At 38.7% G+C, this 25,377-nt stretch overlaps 1 protein-coding gene across 1 annotated transcript in view; it reads left to right on the top strand.

Annotated features, from left to right (window-relative positions):
- Positions 1–13,682: 13,682 nt before the first annotated feature.
- LOC117345181 (basement membrane-specific heparan sulfate proteoglycan core protein-like) overlaps positions 13,683–25,377 on the top strand; it is a 168,047-nt gene continuing 156,352 nt past the window's right edge. Inside the window, 1 exon segment of the mRNA XM_033908186.1 lies at positions 13,683–14,037. Within this exon segment, the coding sequence (XP_033764077.1) occupies positions 13,945–14,037 (93 nt within the window). The 5' untranslated portion in view covers positions 13,683–13,944.

Here is a 25,377-nt window from a genome sequence, read left to right as displayed (position 1 = left end):
GGCTAGGAAGCCCTGGAGTTTGTGTTATTATTGACGCTGCATAAACATTTTTACTTCCGACAAGAACCGGAACAGGTCATTGCTTTAATGGAAGTCACAGACGTAAGTGCCTCGATGGGGATTTCTTATGTGGATTGCGAATGAACAAAGATTGCGAAAAATAATTTCATGAAGAATTTTTCAATAATAGCAGCCAGCAGTGCATAAATCCACACTAGGAAAATGAAAACAATACATCAATAAGTTGTGTTGAATCACGCTCATCTCAGCTGGGGTTTATCAGTGAACTTATGTATAATTCTGTATATTGAATTGACATAACACGTCGAGGCAGAATATAATACAAATGTACATGGATCCCTAATTTTAAGGTAGCCCCGTCTTCTGCCACATATGTTATGGAATGTATTTCCATGTGCCATTTTTGTCAAGCTCATTTAGAGTGTCAGGTTATGATGCTGAGCGATGTCCGATCACCGTCGGACGAATTATAGTGCTATCACAATGAAATGCTATACTGTGGACACGGATGTACTCACTGTAGTTACCAGGCCCAATAGCACACAGATAAAATACGACGATCAGAGAGAAAATCACAATTTTAAGGACTCTGGACAGTACTAATAGCCTTACGCACTTCAGCGGATGCTCACAATTAAGACAAAAAAACGAAGAATTTCGAGGGCAGGATTTTGGCTGCCAATAACAATAAGGAAGTAGAGAGGAAATGTGCAGTACTTGTTAAGGATACATACATCATACCAAAGATGTCAGATTATTGGTAACTAACATACCCTACCACGTCACAATTACCAAAGGATACCTCTAGGTCTGCGTGTCAACAATAGACGATTTGGGTAATCACCTTTCGTTCCAATAGCATATGCCTCCGAAACATTAGATTGATTTAGAACGTGAAGATCCGAGATTAAACCGTTCACTTTCGAGCATCAATGAGAAGGATTTTACCATTCTTCGTTTTCATATTGAGTAAAATCAGCACTTAAAGCATTCTTGCATCAGTGTGTAAGTTTTCAGCCATGCACACCACTAAATGTTTAAAGGAAGCCAGTGTCTGGAATGTGTATACCTCGAGGATCTGTATCGCGATACAAGCATCTTTAAAGTTGCGTACGATTTTCACAGCTGGATCTCATCTGATTACATCACATCTACTCAAAAGATAAAGACCCCGGATGATATCTATGAGCTCTACGTCATAAAAACGCTCCAGAATCCGAGTAATACCAGCTGAGACTGAGTATGGCTGTACTTTTAAGAGTCGATTATTTTCGAGCTATGAAGAGCATGTCCTGTTTCATAAAACATTAGTTCCATGTAAATAAGATTATAATGCTAACTTTCTCAGGACCCCCTATCGCTCTTCATATCTCGAAACCATGTATCGGTTTTTTCCGTAAGCAGTCGATATCTGTCACAGAAATCCTGATAATGGGAAAGCTTGTAAACTAGTATAGGAAGCAGTAATGTAACTATCTAGAAATGAAAAGTTATCAGTAGGGAAATCAACATCATTACACTTATATACGGCTTAGTTGTAAGCTGTCCCTGTTGGTTAATGTGAGTAAAGAGTGAGATTTAAGATTCTGTAGTGTCCTTGGTTTTAAGGTCTTTATATTATATCCGATCGAAAAAGTTGCAATAACGTTTTTGTTATCTAAAGAGAACACATCACCAATACATCTTCAACTTAACTCTGCAAGGTCTTTGTTGCCCGTTATGATAAGCTATTCAAAATAATCAGCTTCGTATGAGGGACACAGCTCGTTCCTTTGTGTGCCAATAACCTCTTGGAAGATCTTGTCACCAAACTTAACAAAGACGTTGTCGATCAGAAATTAAACTATTAGGACGACTTTATCCCCGGTGAATTTTACCTCAGCTTCATTCTCTGTTTAACAAAATACAGGTGGTCGGGTGGCACAGTGGTAACAAACATGCCTTTCACCTGGGCGGCCGGGGTTCGATTCCCCGTTCGGACGTGAAAACCCCCCGGGTACTCCGGTGTCCTGCCATAGTTAGAGCCCTGCGGGCTTCCATAGGGCTGACAAGCGTGATTAATGTAAGTTGATATAACTTGTTTCGCAATTATTCGCCTTTCTTGGAAACGAATGTGTTTCTGAGGTTGGAATTGAGTATGGCAATGTAAGTAGATGTAGTGGCAAATTCATATGTTTTCTTAGAAGAGACGTTTCTAAAGAGGGGATGTTCAAGATCTTCGAGTTCTTTAAATTCAATTTCCATTTATCCCACTTCTAGAGTATACTAATTATCCTGCAAGCCTGATTAAATAGTACTAAGAATGATAGCAAGACGTTTTGATAACGCCTTAAATGAGGAAAGGGTTAGGCCAGCACTAAATTGTTCTTAACTTATAGGAATGTTTTATGAGGTCTAAGAATCCAATATAAACGTTAAAGGTCCGTATCCCCATTAAACAGTTGTTTGGTAGATTGCAATACTAAAGCATGATTAGCTTCATCTTTGTACTACCATGGATAATGTGTAAGATTTGTTTGGTTATCAAGCAAGCAAGGAAGTTTTCCTTTGGTAGTTTGATCCATCTTGTGTTGTTGAAATCTGCTGAACCTATATGTCCACAAACATTACAAAGTACACAGCGCAATATTATTATATGAATCATATCAAAAGCCATAGTAATGTACTTATATTAAAAGAACACAATACGATTAACTTATTAGAAGAAGAACAATAGAATGTGCTGATTTGGCAAAGTACATATCGCAATGCGCTAACATACAAAGTACATATCGCAATGCGCTAACATACAAAGTACATATCGCAATGTCCTAATATTACAAGGTACACAATACAAAAGCTATAATCAAATTTGTTCAACGAAAGTTTAGACCATTGCTCCTCAAGTTGATATTTCCTTATCGATCCCGATAGCTGAGTCTCTGTAACATAAAGGTCATTGAGTATCCAAAACGGCACATTCACTTGAGAATACGTGTTTTCAATCTCAGAAAGGGTGTGCAAAAATAACTATAAATGTCTGTATGATGGTACATGAATCTCACACGAAGGAATGTATTTTGTCAGCCTTTAAGTGTTACACCTCCCCCACCATTTGTATATAAATAATAGTCCGTTTTGTGTTACTTCCGGTTACAAGTAGCCATTGACCGTCCTACTCCACGCGTCTCTCATCGCATTGACCTCTTTATGACGTCATACCATCCTCTGTAGTTCGTTCTCAATGCCGTCTATATAGTTGTCTGTATGTGTGTTGTCCACGTGAATAGTTTCATTTCCACAATGACACATGGGTTTTTTTCAATGTGGAGGGTTTTGCAAAAACTAAATCTGGCCGTACATAACTGGTGACGAAGCCTTCGATCTAAACTATGTTGGTGTTTAAAATCCACCTCAGAAACATTGGCCTATTCAAACGATAATCACCATGATACGCATATCCTTAGGGCTTCCAATATAAAAATACAGAAAGTATACTTTAAAATAAATTCTCATGTTAAATGAGGCTTGCTTATTGTTAATTTAACGACAAATTGAAATGTCGATCGTCATACTTTGAAATGTACACCGGACGTCACGTTGGTCAGATTGTATTCATTGTCAATATGGACGTCACGGTGGTCAGTCGTATCCATTGTCAATATAGACGTCACGTTGGTCAGATTGTATCCATTATCAATGTGGACGTCACGGTGGTCAGATTGTATCCATTGTCAGTGTTTGACGCCACGGTGGTCAAATTGTATCCATTGTCAATGTGGACGTCACGGTGGTCAGATTGTATCCATTGTCAATGTGGACGTCACGGTGGTCAAATTGTATCCATTGTCAATGTGGACGTCACTGTGGTCAGATTGTATCTATTGTCAGTGTTTGACGTCACGGTGGTCAGATTGTATCAATTGTCAATGTGGACGTCACGGTAGTCATATTGTATACATCGTCAATGTGGACGTCACGGTGGTCAGATTGTATCCATTGTCAATGTGGACGTCACGGTGGTCAGATTGTATCCATTGTCAATGTGGACGTCACGGTGGTCAGATTGTATCTATTGTCAGTGTTTGACGTCACGGTGGTCAGATTGTATCCATTGTCAATGGACGTCACGGTGGTCATATTGTATACATCGTCAATGTGGACGTCACGGTGGTCAGATTGTGTCCATCGTCAATGTGGACGTCACGGTGGTCAGATTGTATCCATTGTCAATGTGGACGTCACGGTGGTCAGATTGTATCAATTGTCAATGTAGACGTCACGGTGGTCAGATTGTATCCATTGTCAATGTGGACGTCACGGTGGTCAGATTGTATCCATTGTCAATGTGGACGTCACGGTGGTCAGATTGTATCCATTGTCAATGTGGACGTCACGGTGGTCAGATTGTATCCATTGTCAATGTGGACGTCACGGTGGTCAGATTGTATCCATTGTCAATGTGGACGTCACGGTGGTCAGATTGTATCAATTGTCAATGTGGACGTCACGGTGGTCAGATTGTGTCTATTGTCAATGTGGACGTCACGGTGGTCAGATTTTATCCATTGTCAATGTGGACGTCACGGTGGTCAGATTGTATACATCGTCAATGTGGACGTCACGGTGGTCAGATTGTATCCATTGTCAATGTGGACGTCATGGTGGTCAGATTGTATGTATCGTCAATGTGGACATCGAGGGAGAGGGCTTGTATAGGCTATGCCTGTTGCCTAATTCCCATTGTTGCAAAGATCTGCACAATAAAATATTCTGAAATGTGGACATCGCGGTAGGCGGAATGTTGTTATCGTCAATATGGACGCAATCTGTGTGACAGAATAACAAAAGTTTAAGACGTGTAATCATTAATCAGAAACGAAATGAAATGTTCTCACGGATAACGGGATATATATTTTCGTCCTTTATATGTAATAATTATAACTATCTTTCTGTGGTATTTAAAGTAACGCAATTTAACACTTATACCTACATTCTTCAGTGAATTTTCGCCGTCCCATTGCTACCATAATGAACGCACATATGACGTCATGATGGATACGTGGTGAAAGTCATTTACAGTTATTTAAATCACAATTCTTTCTAATTCCTTTTCATAATGGCATGATCGTGTTTACTGAAAGCACTAATTCCCAAATGATAGCGCGCTTCATGGAATTTGCCTCTGTCCAGTTGGCATTCATATTGACTATGAATGCCAACTGAAAGCCGTTCAATGCTTAAATATACGTTGAAATGTACACACGACGTCACATTGGGAAATGTACACACAACGTCACATTGGGAAATGTACACAATGTACACACAACGTCACATTGGGAAATGTACACAATGTACACACAACGTCACACGGGGAAATGTACACACAACGTCACACGGGGAAATGTATACACGACGTAACACGGTGAAATGTACACACGACGTCACACGGTGAAATGTACACGACGTCACACGGTGAAATGTACACACAACATCACACGGTGAAATGTACACACAACATCACACGGTGAAATGGACACACAACATCACACGGTGAAATGTACACACGACGTCACACGGGGAAATTTACACACGACGTCGCACGGGGAAATGTACACACGACGTCACACGGGGAAATGTACACACGACGTCATATGGTGAAATGTATACAAGACACCATACGGTAAATGGACACACGACGTCACACGAGGAAATATTTACATATCCTCCGCATTTCCCCATTGACACAATGCTTAGAAGCAGTTGCAACCATACGCCTATAACACCCAGTGCCTCAGGCTATAACACCCAGTGGGTCATTTGCCATTGAAAAAGGCGGGATTTTTTTTGTGTTGGTTAGGTTTTTTTCAAAGTTGACGAAAATAGTAAGACAATGTAAATAAAAGCACTGAACAGTGGTTTTAATGTTGTTATAGTCGATATGGCAGCAAGATGTATGGTGGACAAATGTGGCATGGAAACCCTAACGGGTGCCCATGCCATTTGCCCACCAAACATCTTGCTGCCATATCGACTATAACAACATTGAAACCACTGTTCATTGCTTAAATGTACACACGACGTCACACAGCGAAACGTACACACGACGTCACACGGGGAAATGTACACACGACGTCACACGGTTAATGTACACACGACGTCACACTGTGAGATTATACACGGCAACACACGGGGAAATGTACACACGACGTCGCACGGTGAAATGTAAACACGACGTCACACTGTGAAATATCTCACGACATCACACGGTGAAATGTACACACGACATTACACGGGGAAATGTACACACAACATCACACGGTGAAATGTACACATGACATAACACGGGGAAATGTACACACGACATCACACGGCGAAATGTAAACACGACGTCACACTGTGAGATTATACACGGCATCACACGGGGAAATGTACACACGACGTCACATGGGGAAATGTACACACGACGTCACACGGTTAATGTACACACGACGTCACATGGTGAAATGTACACACGACGCCAGGCTGTGAAATGTACACACGACGTCACACGGTGAAATGTACACACGACGTCACACGGCGAAATGTACACACGACGTCACAAGGTGAAATGTAAACACGACGTCACACGGTGAAATGTACACGCGACGTCACATGATGAAATGTACACACGACATCACACGGGAAAATGTACACACAACGTCACACTGTGAAACATCTCACGACATCACACGGTGAAATGTACACACGACATCACACGGTGAAATGTACACACGACGTCACACTGTGAGATTATACACGGCATCACACGGGGAAATGTACACACGACATCACACGGTGAAATGTACACACGACGTCACCCGGTGAAATGTACAGACGACGTCACGCGGGGAAATGTACACACGACGTCACACGGGGAAATGTACACACGACGTCACACGGTAAATGTACACACGACATCACACGGTGAAATGTACACACGGTGAAATGTATACACGACGTCACACGGTGAAATGTACACACGACGTCACACGGGGAAATGTACACACGACGTCACGCGGGGGAAATGTACACACGACGTCACCCGGTGAAATGTACACACGACGTCACGCGGGGAAATGTACACACGACGTCACACGGGGAAATGTACACACGACGTCACACGGTAAATGTACACACGACGTCACACTGTGAGATTATACACGGCAACACACGGGGAAATGTACACACGACGTCGCACGGTGAAATGTAAACACGACGTCACACTGTGAAATATCTCACGACATCACACGGTGAAATGTACACACGACATTACACGGGGAAATGTACACACAACATCACACGGTGAAATGTACACACGACATCACACGGGGAAATGTACACACGACGTCACACTGTGAGATTATACACGGCATCACACGGGGAAATGTACACACGACGTCACATGGGGAAATGTACACACGACGTCACACGGTTAATGTACACACGACGTCACATGGTGAAATGTACACACGACGTCACACTGTGAGATTATACACGGCATCACACGGGGAAATGTACACACGACGTCACATGGGGAAATGTACACACGACGTCACACGGTTAATGTACACACGACGTCACATGGTGAAATGTACACACGACGCCAGGCTGTGAAATGTACACACGACGTCACACGGTGAAATGTACACACGACGTCACACGGCGAAATGTACACACGACGTCACAGGGTGAAATGTAAACACGACGTCACACGGTGAAATGTACACGCGACGTCACATGATGAAATGTACACACGACATCACACGGGAAAATGTACACACAACGTCATACTGTGAAACATCTCACGACATCACACGGTGAAATGTACACACGACATCACACGGGGAAATGTACACACGACATCACACGGTGAAATGTACAGACGACGTCACACTGTGAGATTATACACGGCATCACACGGGGAAATGTACACACGACATCACACGGTGAAATGTACACACGACGTCACCCGGTGAAATGTACAGACGACGTCACGCGGGGAAATGTACACACGACGTCACACGGGGAAATGTACACACGACGTCACACGGTAAATGTACACACGACATCACACGGTGAAATGTACACACGGTGAATTGTATACACGACGTCACACGGTGAAATGTACACACGACGTCACACGGGGAAATGTACACACGACGTCACGCGGGGGAAATGTACACACGACGTCACCCGGTGAAATGTACACACGGTGAAATGTAAACACGACGTCACACTGTGAAATATCTCACGACATCACACGGTGAAATGTACACACGACATTACACGGGGAAATGTACACACAACATCACACGGTGAAATGTACACACGACATCACACGGGGAAATGTACACACGACATCACACGGCGAAATGTAAACACGACGTCACACTGTGAGATTATACACGGCATCACACGGGGAAATGTACACACGACGTCACATGGGGAAATGTACACACGACGTCACACGGTTAATGTACACACGACGTCACATGGTGAAATGTACACACGACGCCAGGCTGTGAAATGTACACACGACGTCACACGGTGAAATGTACACACGACGTCACACGGCGAAATGTACACACGACGTCACACGGTGAAATGTAAACACGACGTCACACGGTGAAATGTACACGCGACGTCACATGATGAAATGTACACACGACATCACACGGGAAAATGTACACACAACGTCACACTGTGAAACATCTCACGACATCACACGGTGAAATGTACACACGACATCACACGGGGAAATGTACACACGACATCACACGGTGAAATGTACACACGACGTCACACTGTGATATTATACACGGCATCACACGGGGAAATGTACACACGACATCACACGGTGAAATGTACACACGACGTCACCCGGTGAAATGTACACACGACGTCACGCGGGGAAATGTACACACGACGTCACACGGGGAAATGTACACACGACGTCACACGGTAAATGTACACACGACATCACACGGTGAAATGTACACACGGTGAAATGTATACACGACGTCACACGGCGAAATGTACACACGACGTCACACGGTGAAATGTAAACACGACGTCACAAGGTGAAATGTACACGCGACGTCACATGATGAAATGTACACACGACATCACACGGGGAAATGTACACACAACGTCACACTGTGAAATATCTCACGACATCACACGGTGAATGTACACACGACATCATACGGGGAAATGTACACACGACGTCACACTGTGAGATTATACACGGCATCACACGGGGAAATGTACACACGACATCACACGGTGAAATGTACACACGGTGAAATGTAAACGTGACGTCACATGGTGAAATGTACACACGGGGAAATGTACACACGACGTCACGCGGGGGAAATGTACACACGACGTCACCCGGTGAAATGTACACACGGTGAAATGTAAACACGACGTCACACTGTGAAATATCTCACGACATCACACGGTGAAATGTACACACGACATTACACGGGGAAATGTACACACAACATCACACGGTGAAATGTACACACGACATCACACGGGGAAATGTACACACGACATCACACGGCGAAATGTAAACACGACGTCACACTGTGAGATTATACACGGCATCACACGGGGAAATGTACACACGACGTCACATGGGGAAATGTACACACGACGTCACACGGTTAATGTACACACGACGTCACATGGTGAAATGTACACACGACGCCAGGCTGTGAAATGTACACACGACGTCACACGGTGAAATGTACACACGACGTCACACGGCGAAATGTACACACGACGTCACACGGTGAAATGTAAACACGACGTCACACGGTGAAATGTACACGCGACGTCACATGATGAAATGTACACACGACATCACACGGGGAAATGTACACACAACGTCACACTGTGAAACATCTCACGACATCACACGGTGAAATGTACACACGACATCACACGGGGAAATGTACACACGACATCACACGGTGAAATGTACACACGACGTCACACTGTGAGATTATACACGGCATCACACGGGGAAATGTACACACGACATCACACGGTGAAATGTACACACGACGTCACCCGGTGAAATGTACACACGACGTCACGCGGGGAAATGTACACACGACGTCACACGGGGAAATGTACACACGACGTCACACGGTAAATGTACACACGACATCACACGGTGAAATGTACACACGGTGAAATGTATACACGACGTCACACGGCGAAATGTACACACGACGTCACACGGTGAAATGTAAACACGACGTCACAAGGTGAAATGTACACGCGACGTCACATGATGAAATGTACACACGACATCACACGGGGAAATGTACACACAACGTCACACTGTGAAATATCTCACGAGATCACACGGTGAATGTACACACGACATCATACGGGGAAATGTACACACGACGTCACACTGTGAGATTATACACGGCATCACACGGGGAAATGTACACACGACATCACACGGTGAAATGTACACACGGTGAAATGTAAACGTGACGTCACACGGTGAAATGTACACACGACGTCACACGGGGAAATGTACACACGACGTCACGCGGGGGAAATGTACACACGACGTCACCCGGTGAAATGTACACACGGTGAAATGTAAACGTGACGTCACACGGTGAAATGTACACACGACGTCACACGGGGAAATGTACACACGACGTCACACGGTAAATGTACACACGACATCACACGGTGAAATGTACACACGACGTCACGCGGGGAAATGTACACACGACGTCACATGGTGAAATGTACACACGATGTCACATGATGAAATGTACACACAACATCACACGGTGAAATGTACACACAACATCACACGATGAAATGTACACACAACATCACACGATGAAATGTACACACAACATCACATGATGAAATATACACACGACGTCACACGTTGAAATGTACACGTGTATGTAGGAGACTCGTCGTTTAGGCAATGTTTTGTAGAAAGACAGCTCAGCGTCCACAACGAATGAAATTGATAGAATACTAAGTAGTGACGAAAAGTCTGACATCCAAAAAGAATGAAATGGATAGAAGAAACGTTTGGACGTGAAGAAATGACAGAAGAACAAACACCCCTTGTAGTAGCCGGTCGGCATACCTCACACTTGGCAACGAACAGACACTGAATCTCCCACCATCAGAGTCTGGAGGAGAACATAATTGACCACCAGCAGTGTTATCATCGACCATCAATCAGCATAACTGACCAGTGGTCAGATAGTGGTCATTAGCTGTATGTTTTGGCTGAACATGAGGCTGTCTTTGAGTGCTCATTTAACATGTATTGGTATTTACGATGTGCCAAAGTGTTTTTGTCTAGGTGAACACTTACTTTAACACAAATTACAACAAAGCTATCCCCATTTGCTTTCTGAACTGGAAGGCCGAGAACTTTAAAAATGCTACATCATCGAAAAAATATCGAGTAATTATGATAGAAAACAAGACTGGACAATTGTGTAATTATGAACAACACCAAAAGTTACATAAGTATTGGTATTACCAATATCCTCAAATTTGATCTTCTGTTTTTATATATTTATTTATTTATTTATTTTTCAAAGTAAATAATTTCATAAAAATAATTACTGCACTCGTTGATTTTCTATCGAACTCCGCTGTATTTTTAGGCAACTTTCGGGCTACATCCCCCCCCCCCCCCCCCCCCCCCCCTCCCATTTTTTGTTGTTAATTAGATACGTGTGTGTAGTTCTATACACACGGCGTGTACCATTTTATGCGATTGATGAAAAGCAGTGTTGTCGGCGCGTCATAGCATTTCAGTTTACCAGTTCAATAGACGATAGCGATCGCACTGTTTGACGTGTGAAATAGGAGTTTACGAAACAAAATACCTCTCAGCGTGATAGAAGCATGAATAAATATGAATTTAATGTGGTCATACTGATGCACTGATTAACCTTAGCGCCCTAACAAAATGTCACTGCCCTTCACAATATTTCGTACCTACCAGTTTTTTTTATCTATAGATATTATTTCTGTGACCAGTCCTTATTTGAAACGCTAGAATTTTACCCCAGATTTTGAGGCAGAATAAAAAAATTCCATAAACCTGGAATTGTTTATCAACTTGCTAGTTATAAAGTTTCTCGGCGAGAGTTGACAAATCTTGTAACTTTCATAATGTTTATCAATATTCTGAGACGTCAGGTCAGAGCCCTGTATGTAAAACTGTAAGGTAATACGTTTCTCTGATAATACCGACATAAATTTCGCCAGCTATTGTAAACCTGACATTTGTCCTACAAGTTTTCTTTACAAAATACTGTTTGGTCCAAAGACCTACGAAATTGATGTATACATTTTGTAGGACCTCCGCATTCACATAAAAATACGGGATCAGAAGAAAAATTTTATACAGACGGTAAAATTTTCATTTCATTTTTACGCTCACTTCTCGGTTATCATTTTTTATAAACTCGTTTTATTGACAAAATAGTTTTGTTTTCAACGACATATGTGTACGCTTGTGTGACACATGTATCGCTAAATTAGTTTAGCCAATATTTCGCTAAAAAACGCAATGTCGAGAATAACCAGAAACCGATTTAAGATATGATATTTCACGAGATATGATTAATTTTGACGCTCTTGGAAGCTGCTTATATTCGTATTTAAAGAGCAGAGAGTCTCTGTAAGACGTAACGATTTAAACTGAACTGATTGTTCATTCCGACCATTAAATATCAATTTGTAGATGGTCAAAATCGGGGTCATTTTTTTACGCAACTCATCATCATAGCTGTTATCGATTCCAACAGTCTTCGGTAATATGTCAAAAAGTCTAATCTTATCAAGTTTGGCACTCAATAAGATAAATAAAATGATAAGCCCTTGTGATTTAAAGTTATTAGCCAGTATATGATATTTCACTGGGTCGTGCGGAAATGTTACAAAAACGTTTCATCAAGGAAACTCGGGCTATGGGTACACCTGATCGGCAGAGACCTGTGTTTGGCTGCTAAGAAACAGGAAAACAAATTTGAGACTAGGCAGAATGTGTACTTCCATCAGTTAAGTTGAACGCGGTACATCTCGTCTACGATTAGTTTCTAAGTTAACGATACGGCGAGGATAATTATAAGCGCTTAGTTAATACCAGGTAAGCCCTTTAATAAACCGCAAACGATCAGCTGATCCGCCGTGGTACCTAATCCGGTTTACCTGTACGGACAAAAAAAATCACCGTGTCGGATTGATAGATAAAGAGTTCTGGTAATGGAATTTATATTCGAACGATAAATGACATTGTTTCTCGAAAATATTATACTCTTCAAAATACTCATATTCGTCACCCCTCCGAAATGTGGGAAATTCCCGGGCTGTTCTAGCTAATAAACACACTGCCCATTGTATATATTCAAGTGCTGTATACTGTTAAGCTGTGTAAAAATATAGGTGCTTAAAAAGAATTTTCTGACTAAGAATATTTTATCATAGTAAGTAGCTGAGGTTTAGAGGTAAAACTATCAAACGACCTAGCTATTTTTAGCCGCAGTGATTGACACAGAACAGGCGAACGGGGGGCGGGCGATATGCTAACGAAACACCGTCTATACTGGGTACCGAGTCACTCGGCTCGAACGAAAGTCACTTCGCTTGCAGACTACACGTCCGGAGGGGAGAAACTTCGCTGTATTTCTTTGGATAGACAGCAACTAGTTTCTCTCGGGAGGGGGAAATTGTTTATTGTTGTAGTTTAATATATTTTGGAGTTATTTTAACACAAATCCCATGATTGTGGAAAAAGTGTAATTTAAGAAGAAGCACCTGTCTTCCAAGGTACCGAAAGAGGTACCCTGGATTCTGTGTCATCTTGGCTTATTATCCAGGAAAATGGTACCGCAGAAACCATCCTCCCGTCAAAAGTGTATATGGACGATTTTAATAATTCTGATTCTTTGGAATGGGATAGTTTTAGCAGAAACGGTAAGTATTATGATTGTTATAATAATATATATTTAACATGTATACAATGTACCTATAAGTAATATTTTGCTGAGCAGGGGTTACAAAGTTGCTGCGTTCGCGAAAAGTTGGTCTATACCAGCGCTGGTGTTTAAGTTGGATCTCGTAACAGAAGAAGGTAATCAGTAAATATGTATAAACGGAATGTCAAACACGGGGGCTGACTTCAGCTATAGAAGTGTGCCCGTTCACTGTCGTCCTCGTGTACACAAGCAGATTTCGTCTGCTGAAACATACACGGCGATATTTATTGCCCCTATAGTCTGTTTCAAATAAATATTGACATTTTTTGCCTAAAAATCAAACGAAATTCCAAATAGTTCACATACGCGAATAGGACTTTATTTAAGTTGTTTACACGTGTGACACATTTGTATATAAAACTGAATATAAATAAAAATTATATCGAAACATTTTGTGTTTAATTTAGGTGATTTCAAATTTGACACCTATTTCGATTAAACTTTGACTTTTAATTGATAAACTTAATCAAGGAAAGTATAGATAGGTAACTGTAAGATGTTCACAATGTCATATTAACTTTTATTGCAGCACATAAAAATGGCTTGTAAAATTGACCTGAGCTTTAAAAATGACCATCCTTTGTGATATGTTAGCAGAGTTTTATATGACTGCCATAAATAATCTTTATTATACTGAGAAATGTTTCTGACACTGTGGCCTATAATGGTATCCATTACAACCTTATCTACTGTATATTAATAAGTTAATTTGATATAATTCCACCCCACAAGCGTAATAGAACACTGCTAATATTATTATTCATGTTAGAATCCTTGGCATCCTTCATATATATATATATAACCACCCCCCACCATCTCGACCCATACTCCCAACTCTTTCCCTCCCTTTCTGTGTTGTAACATTATCAACCGGAATCACTCCCTCCCAAGGTCATCCATTGCAGCATGCAGTCCATACAAATCATGATACCACTTAAATTCATGCTCTTCATGGGATACCTATATACCCACTGGTATATTTCCCAAATCCCATGAGAGCTTTCTCTCGCCCCTTTTTACCCCCCATCCCCCCTCCCAATCCATCATATAGGACCTTAATCTCACCCATTTTACCCCCCCCCCCCCAACACACTAAAATATCTTTTACCATTTTTCCATAGTTCAAGCCACATCCCTTAATTTTATTTATATAACCCTGTCCCCCTTTTAACCCACCCATAAATAGTCCCCTTTTCCTCCATTTCTATTGTCTCATCCCTTTATAATACCGTCCCCCCACCTTTGACCCCCTAAATAGCCCCTTATTCCTTATTTCTAGCCCCATTCCTTTATATAACCTGTCCCTCTTTTGACCCATAAATAGTCCCCTTTTCCTCCATTTCTGTTGTCCCATCCCCTTATAAAACCGTCTAGATCTCCCCCCTTTGACCCCTTATTCCCCATGTATAGCCCCATCTCGTATATAACCATCTCCTCCCTATTTGATGACCTGATGCCCTAACCCCTAATCTGCTAATTGACCTAGCAGATTAAGTATGTTATCAGAGTCAATAAGTTGATCACCAGGTAAACGAAATGATAGGTCAGCCTTGGTGTGACATAACACAGGTGTGGTCAGTGTAAGGTAAAATCTGGCCCGAGGGGACTGACCATTGTGTTTGTTGTATACCAGACAATATACACCTGTGTCTAAACATCACCTGCGATTACAGGTGTGATTCATGAATTACTACACTGTACACAAAACTTGTTAATTCATCACAGTTGTCTGTCGAAATATCCACCAATTAATTAATTACCTGGACTAAAGAAACTCCCTAGTTTCCGTTCCTTTTACCTGTGAAATATAGGTACTCGAGTACTTACCTGAAGGAATACAGGTTGATTTTACAGGTAAACATATTGTACCATACCAAATAGGTTCTAAAATGAACAGAGGCTACATATTTATGATGTCGCGGTGTAGTGTTTAAATTTTATAATCCATTCAAGGAGAATTTACAAATAACAGTGTTTCAGTCACATATAGTATCAAGGTATTAACCTTTTACTGAAACCACAGGTGTTATAGTGAATATTCGCAGAAATTGTATAATACTTCGACAAATACCAGAGATATTTATCAAGTGGAGTGAAATTGTTCACAAATGCTGTAGGTCCTTAATATACTAATAAACAGCCATGTTACATGTCTTTATTATTTATATTTCAATATAATCTTTAAACGTTTTAATTTAATTTTGAAATATATAGCTTTTGAACATTTTATCTTAATAACCAGTTATAGTCTTTGACCTTATGTTGTAATTACTGATAATACAGTTGTGTTGGAAAGATATTTTTTTTTATAAATTTGAAATGAAAATATAAGTGTGTTAAATAAAGTTATATATTATACGCCATCCAAAGGATAAATCATGGCTATGAATGTGGATTTCCAAGTTTTGATATTGTGGTTCAGAAAATGCTTTAAAAAAATAATGCTAAAAATCCCTAATTCCCAACTCATAATTATCTTTGCAGTAGCAATATATGCTATCTCAATCTTTCCTTTGTAAAACATGAAGAAATTGCCTGTTGCAGGAAAATGGTTATTTTTTTCAACTGTAAATATTTGTGTTGGGTTGTACAGCCAGACTTGTGAGTAGGTAGCTATGCAGTGGCTTGTAGATCTTGTGTATTTTGAAGATAAACAATTGGTTGGGGATGTAAGGAGGAGATGGTGAGTGTAATAATGGTGTACAACAACAAAGAATAAAGTGGGGGGGGGGGGGGGGGGGGGGGGGGGGGGGGGGGGAGACTGGGAGATAGGTTATTATATTGCTACCAGTAAAGATACAACAGAAATAAATCAGAAAAATATACAACTCCCAGAACACTATTGTGTGTATATATTGCCAAACCCTTGTTCAATTAAGAATCTTCCTGCCTCAAGCAGACAAGTCATCCTTAGACTATACATATACATGTACTGGCCTTCTCTCGACTACAGTCAGGAACTTCTCACAGCCACAATTCACTGTATATATATAAATGTATATAGGAATTCTTCCTTTCATCCTTGTGGCAGTTTTGTTCTTCCTCTCTCAAATTTGAATAAATGGGAAAAAATAATATTTTGAAAAGGGAATGTTAACTTTCATCTTTTCATCTAATTTATACAAAACGACAAATATTGCCGCTACTGTAGTAAATGTCTGCAATCTATGTCCTTTGTTGTTCAAATTTGAATTTGACTTTTTCAATTATTATAACATACTTTAATATGCAGTTTACTGACATGTACCTATAATGATTAAGTCTATTGCATGATAGTGTCCGGTTTGAACTATATGTGGAAATCTCCGGTTTCCTTTACATTATCGTCAGACCTGAAAATGGACCCAATTTCAAAAGAAACGATCTGATTGATATTCAGGTCATGACCATATTGTTTTGCTAAACTATCACAAATGTTATACTATATTTCTACAGGATAGGTTTCTAAAAGTAAAAAGGTGGTCTGCAAGGTGCCTTTTCCTGCCCTTTCTTGTTTGGAAATATTTTACCTGTGTGATATAAGGTTAAGTACTATAAAGGGGAAACGTCTAATATCAAAAACAAAATATTTTCTATCAGATTTTATCTCAACTTTATCTTGGTTACATAAATGGATTCACTATAAAGTTGTAAAGTGATATTGGAAGGAAATCTATCACTATATACTCCATATATTAAACAAACAACAAAAACGACAGGGTACACAAAAAATAGAGGATATTTGGTATGGTTGACCCCAATAAAGATTTCAGGATCTGAAGATATCGGTATACATAGGTATATGTCCCATCCTAAAGTCAGACCCAACTGTATTGACATTTGTCATGTAAGTAAAAATTGGGCCTATATATGTAATTAGGTCCTGAATCTAGGAGCAACGAACTCTGTACCATAAATGTTTAATCTGACCTGCTGAGATTTCTGGTCAAACCTAAATGATAATAATCCTATCTAAATCCAGTACACTAATTCCATCTTCAACTAAATCTTGGCTGCAAAAGATGCTCATCAAGGCAATTTATCACCATGGAACATTTCACCTCCAAACTTAACACAGATGTTAACAATTTGATTCGAGCTACACTGAAGATCGAAATTCAACTGGAGAGGAAATTAAAAAAAAGTTTCAACAATGGAACTTCAGAACCAGGGCCAAATCTAAAAATGGAGAGAAAAAAAAATGACCCACCAATTGAGAAAGGAACTAGTACTTCTAACATCAGAAGAGGAAATATGGAAAAAAATCAGGATTGGACTTGAGAAAAGAGAGAAAAATTGCAGCAATCAGAATTGGGAATATCCATGAAGGGACAAATCTAGACACTCTAAGAACTGTAATTTTCAGCTACTGAATGGGGTCACCGCAGGTCTCGAACAAGCCTTTACTCACCTGTAGACAGACACCTGTACACAGGTAGAATAAGGATTTATAGCCGATGGTTTATAAACTGTACTTGTATGCTCTTTCCATCTCAATAATTCAGACGTTAAGTGGTCTTGATCTTATACAGAAAAAATCTCATTGAAAAAAAAAAAAAAATGAAAACAGTAGTTTTTTTAAGAAAGTCATATGCATACACACATCCAAATTTTTTTTATTTGAACAATGCCTCGTAGAACAATGCCTCTCACAGTTTCTTACTTTTTTTTGTGCGCCCTGGTTGGTAGACATATATTCAGTATCAATTCATAAATGTCGTGTTTACTTCAAGAATTTATGAGGTAGATGAAGTATTTAGTGGTAATAAAAGTCTTTTGTTAAGATCTGTAAATGCTTTTTATGTGATGTGTATCCCCTTGTTTTACAAAGATACAGTATATATATATACATTTAGGTTATTGTTTTCACCGATTTAGCACCACGTGTAGACTGTGCTTAGGATCTCTTTGTTCCCAGCCTCATTCTCTGCACAGGGAAATGAATTCAAAAAGTATCAGCTGTGAAGACGGAGCGATTTAGTGGATAAAAATAAATTTTTGGTTGTCATTGAAACTGAAGAAGATACCAGTATACATGTATTGTATAATCATTATGGTTTATAGGTAAAATTTCAACCAACCTCCGAGAAGAAAAACTAAAATCTATATCAAAATATATATGCATGGTCATTGCACAAATTTAGGGATGAATACTTTTATTTTCACACCGGTTTGTACAAAAATTATAAACAAATCTTAGATTACTTTATACTGAAGGTGTCAGAATATCCAATTTAAGGAAACATTATTCAGTACGTTTTAGGATGGGGTAAATTTAAAAGTCATTACTAGATATTGCATGAGAGGAAGCCATACATCGATGGGAGGTCGTATCTGTGAATGTAAAACTCGAAAGGATTACGTTACTCATATTTTTTTTCTGTTTGAACTTGGTCACCCCAATTACGAAGGACTGGTGGTAACACACTCCAAACTACATATAAATTAGCCGACAGAGACGTATCAGTTCTCGTGGCATTGTACTTGTATTTCAACTAAAGTTGTGTGTGGTTCATTATGATATGAATGACTGGTATAAGTGTATGTACGCCGTAATGATTGCAAAGCCTTTCTTGCACTTTCTTCATGACTCGTTTACTGTTCGTTCAACGGAAGATCATTTTTTTATGAAAGTGGACTTGTGTTAAATATCACCTTCCTTTACTGCGGCTTTATGCTACAGAAACTATAAAACCATTGGTTTTCAATGGCTTAATCGTACTTCTATTTGATGTGTACTAGAAACTTTTCGTAATTAGATGTGCAGGTTCAACAAAAGTCCATTAATCAAATTTTGTAAACTTAACGGAGCTGTTTTTTATTTCCTGGTTCAGTTCATTGGTTGTGTTTTGTAAGAGTTTGCATGTGAATTATTTTTTTCGTATATTGTTAGAAATTTTGAGCTTTAAGGACACTCCCACTTCGGAAGAATTTCATTATCCATTAAAGTAATTTTTCGCTGTTAAACCATCCAAATTGTCATTCTTGGTAAAATAGGTTTAACAAGTACAATTTTGTGTACATCTGAATCCTGATAGCACGGACAGGAAATAACTTGTTATGGAAGAAATATAATCAGGCTTCAAATTATAAAAACAAGTAATTAAAATATAATCAGATGTCAGATTTAAAAACAAAATGATTATGAATTGATGGAAACATATATGTAATAATTATATATAAGCAGTCCTCCATATTGTGCTGTTTGTACGATGCTCGACAATATGTGCGTCATTTCCTCCGAGGAATTGATGTTTTTCTCATATCATTGTTACGTTCTGTTGCCAAATTTTGTAACGGTATGCAAGTACTTCGTAACTCATATGATGGCCATGAATTCATGTTCAAGAAGTTAATATTTTGGGACATTTATGAAGGATTTCTACAGAAAATCCTTATACTTTTTCTATTTCCTTTGTTCCCCGATTTGATTCCAGATTTATATCAAAATATTAAGACTTTAAAAATCTTATCATAGCATGTGAAAGATTTTTGGGCTTGAAGTATTAAGACTACAAAAAATCTTATCATAGCATGTGAAAGATTTTCGGGCATTTAACAAGAATTTCCCTGTGTATTGGGACGAGACAAGGGGGAGGTAAATCTCTCGAATCATTCACGCTCATGTGAATTAAGAGGAGAGATTTCTTTGAAGTACTAATTTCATTGTTTTAGTTGCAAACATGCATGCAATTGAGCTGAATACTATGTAAAACAGCCTATAATATGCAGTTGGAACATTCAGGAAGGGTCTAGTCTTTCGAGAATGAGATGTTCACCGATAACGCTATTACTCGCAGACATTCCACCATCTACTGGTATGTACGCTGCATGTTGTGTAAGGCCTGTTATATGTTTTACGAAGGCTGAGATTTTTTTTGCTGATAGATGTATGATGTTGATAGTGGATTCCCATGATAGAACTGCTTAAGTCTTTACATGCATTGCTGGAACAGTGCAGCAGAAAAAAATGAACAACCATGTCGGTTACGCAAGGGAGATGACTTCATGATATGGTATACGTATCATTTTGTGTATCCCGCCTAGTTGGGTTTAAATAATTAAGGCTCCATTTCTGATTGTGTACTGGGGTACATGGTTATTTTTAACCATGAAATTATAAAAAATTCCCCAGATATTTAAATCTGGTATCCTTTATATGAGGGCATGAATCCAGCAACCTTGTCTTCATCTACTTAAACACTCTCTGGCTGCACAAACATTTCTACCTGGTTGAAATTTCCAAAAGATGGACTGGAAAAATCATCAATTTTATTTTCAGAACTAAGCAGACGTAAATTGTAGTTGAAAATATATATTTCTTGTAGAAAACAATATACAGAAAAATGGTTTAAATTTTAACAAAAACTTATTCATTGTTTATAATATTAAAAAAATGTTATTAGTCCAGAGGAAAGGACTGCTTCAAATACCATATTTTAGTTTAAAGTTTGTTTGAGATCTGGATTTATTGAACTTGAGCAAGTTTCAAAAGTTCAGACAAGCAAGTCGAGTACAAGTTGTAAAGAAATTTTATGACTGTGTTAGTGACATCTGGCCTAGATAACCTGATTTTATTCAATTGTGAAAAAATACTTAGATTACACGAGATTGGGTTTTTAGGGGTGTAAGAAATATTAACATGAAATTGATAGGTTTTAGGAGTAAGGGTGAAATCTGGCTGACCTCCGATGATTGACGCCCAGGTGAGAATTGGGCAGGTAAACACTGTTATGTCATCACAATACCCAGTGTCCTGTTGACTGGTCAGGTATATATATATACGTAGTTTCAGACATCTCCTCCAGGGCCCTAATTTAAACACCCTTTAACCTTATAAAAATCACACAGCTATTTTACAGACTATTAGCTTAGAATGCTCTTCTCCAGACTAAGTATGGCTATAAATTCCTATCTCCTTCAAATTAGATAAAAGTTCCTAAATTCTAACCTTGTCTTGAGTACAAATTAAAATGTTGCATTATAAGCTTTATGTAAATAATTTATTTGTGAAATTTTCATATTAGATATTTCTTAATGGACTTTCATTTAATTAAGATGATTAATTACCTTATTAAACAAGAGATATCATACTCAATAAGTATAAGATATTGACAGTTTTATTACATGTAATTAGTATGTTTGGCCATATAAAGTTGACTAATCGGGACAAGATTTGGCATTTATATAGATCGATGGTCAGCAGGGTGGATAAACAGTATTTTATAATTTGACATCTTTAGATCATTATTGTTCTATACCTATAGAGAGGCACAGTGGTAACACACTTGCCTTCCACCTAGGCGGCCGGGGTTCGATTCCCCGACGGACGTGAAAATGTATGGGGTCACCTTCCCGACCACATGGGTTTTCCCTGGGTACTCCGGTTTCCTTCCACAGTAAGATTCCAGGCATGCTTCCAACCGGGCAGACAAACATGATTGATATATGTTAACTTGTTTTGCAATTATTGTTAAATAGATAAAGTTTACAATAAGGGATTTACTATATCAGGGAGGGTGTGAATCTAGAGTGACAGGAAATCATGCAATACCTGTCTAAATGCATGCTTCCCACCTTGAACTTACCTGTGTAAGTAATTAGTACTCACCCTCAGGTGACTAGAATTTATATCGAGTATGATTCATAACACAGGTAACCTCCACAATGGACACTGGTGTTTTCAGAGATGAAGATGAGGATTTGGGCAATTTAGTTTTGCAACCATCACGATATTACGCGAATATCATGGATATAGGTAACACAAAGTCGATTCTAACAACACAGTCTGTCAATATGCATGATGTAATGGACACAAGGATATCTTCATATTGAGTGAATTTCTGGTTTTAGTTATACATATATATTACAACAGAAAATATAATGATAGGATTTGGAAACTCCTAAGTTATGAAACTTTTGTATTGCAATCCCATGCAGGGAACATACGCAATACAACTTTATTTCTGAAAAAATACTTTTTTGAATCTATATACCCCTCACTGCTTTTAATGAAGGATATCACCCACCAAAATCTTAATTTATGTCTAATTAATTCATTTAATAACATTAATATATCTGATAAACAGGTTAAAAATGTTTAAATATATTTTCTGATAAAGATAATTAAAAAGTCTATATAATTATCATATGACAAGAATGGATTACTATCACTATGTCGACCGAGTTTTAAGCTGTGCGACTTCTCACTTTTCCTACATGAAAGTAGACCATTTCGTTTTATTGTGTTGAACCCTGAGCTAGCGACGATACACTTATGTGGTCTGTGCCATTCTTGCGATTTACCTGCCTGAGTGGCATAATGATAATTAACCTCTCAAGTGTAATTAAAACAAGATTTATGAGGCAGTCGCCTGGTGTTAAGTTTGTTTGTATTCGATAGATCTCATATACGATTTCTATGACTAGAGTTTTTAGGAAAATGAGATAGAAATTGTCTAAAAACCAACAAAGAAAGTGGGACTTGGGTGCTCTTTAAAATGCCGAGCTGTTTTAATTTTTGCTCCTTCATTTTGCTGAAAGCATATTTCTAACGTGTTCTATTTCTTCTCGATATTTTCTGCAACATTAAACGCATTTACCTGAAGATAGAAAACAACATTTAAACCCAGAGGGCAGAAGTTAATTTTTTTTCAATTTACTTACCAATAGGGGTGTAAATTGATCGGTACTTAATTTCAGAATTAAAACCCATTTCCACCTAAAAGGGATAATAGACTCACCTTTACGTAGAGATGGGTTAAGCCATTATGTAATTTTAGGTAGAGTAAGGGTTAAACGTACAGAACACACAAGTGGACTTTGTCAAGTGTACACAATATTGTCGAGAATAATTTCGGTGAAATGAACACATTTGTCATTATCAAATTAGAAATTTGAAAACACCTGCCAAATCCTATTTCAAGATATACTCATACAACACTTATACATTGTTTGTATTTCTCTATTTATAATTGTATGACTTTTCAAAATGTGATTTTTTAAAAACTTTATTTCATTAGAAATATATTCATCGACATTAATATGCATTAAGCTGATATTGCAGAAATACACAAAGTTGTATATGTGTTGTGTCAAACTTAATTAAAATTTTTTGCCGATGGTTGAGATTTATTGTGAAATCAAATGTATTGTCATGGCTAAAAGCTATGGAATCTAACCATGGGGTAAATTTTCCTTGAGAAGCAAGGAAAAAATTCCATCCCCAACAATAGTTTTAAGTAAAAAACATCTTTTCAGGGACAATGATATGTCTTGTAGACATGGTATCTTGTGGTTAGTAATTATGGGTATTTCTTCTATGTCGTTTAAACATGATAATGAATTTATATTATTCCTTTTCGGTGAGTCATTAGAGGTTTTCAGAGTGCTAAGTGTCTGTGTGTGATTGGAGAGTATCAATAATAAATACTCTTTTGTTATGAATGCACGTGACTTGACAATGAAATTTATAAAAAAGAATGGAGATCTTTTTATGTTAAAGAACATGGGTTTAAAAACCTATCAATGAAAATATAATTTTTATTTGTTAAGTTCCCATCTACTCAATTAATCAAATGTGATAGTTTGTCTTTCTTGGAAAGCTGAGAAATAGACCGGTCTTTGCTGTTACATGTGGTTGTGTCCTTGGGCAAGACATTTTAACCTATTGCTTTGGATGGCATATGGCGGGCCTCCCATATAATGTTCAATGAGGTAGTCACTAACTACTACAAGGAGACCCCGCCTCGAAATGACCCTGGCTGTTCACAGGGCGATAAACCCTACAAACAATTTGTTACCAAATATGCAAGTTAGACTGCTGATTCATGTGTGAAAAAATTAAATTTTCAAAGAGCTAGTTCATGTAATTGGGACTAGACTCTTTTATTAAGTTCACCTTGTTAGAAAATGTAACTTAATTTCAGAAAGTTTGTTGCTCACAAATGGATCAAATGGTTTGATGAATTCATTTGAATGCGAATTGAAAATCTGTGAGATAAAATTTATAATATGATGAAGTGTTTAGCTGGTGAAGTAAATTGTATTGGATACCCGAGCTATTTATCTGTGACTGAAATGTCAACATTATTGTTATGATGGTGAAGAGAACCATACTCGTCTATTCTGACCTGTGCACAGATGGGTTTGGCCAGAGTACTTAGGTCTGGGTCAGGCTTCCATGATTTTGTTGTAGCTTTAATTTGTTGAAACATACTGAATATCTGATAAAAGTACATTTTTTGTATTTTGATTTTTCTGTCCCCAGTGAGAAGAAAATATAGACAATGTTGTGTAC

Source organism: Pecten maximus, chromosome 16 (assembly GCF_902652985.1).
Source record: "Pecten maximus chromosome 16, xPecMax1.1, whole genome shotgun sequence".
Classification (NCBI taxonomy): domain Eukaryota; kingdom Metazoa; phylum Mollusca; class Bivalvia; order Pectinida; family Pectinidae; genus Pecten; species Pecten maximus.
This window is presented reverse-complemented; position numbering and strand designations above follow the sequence as displayed.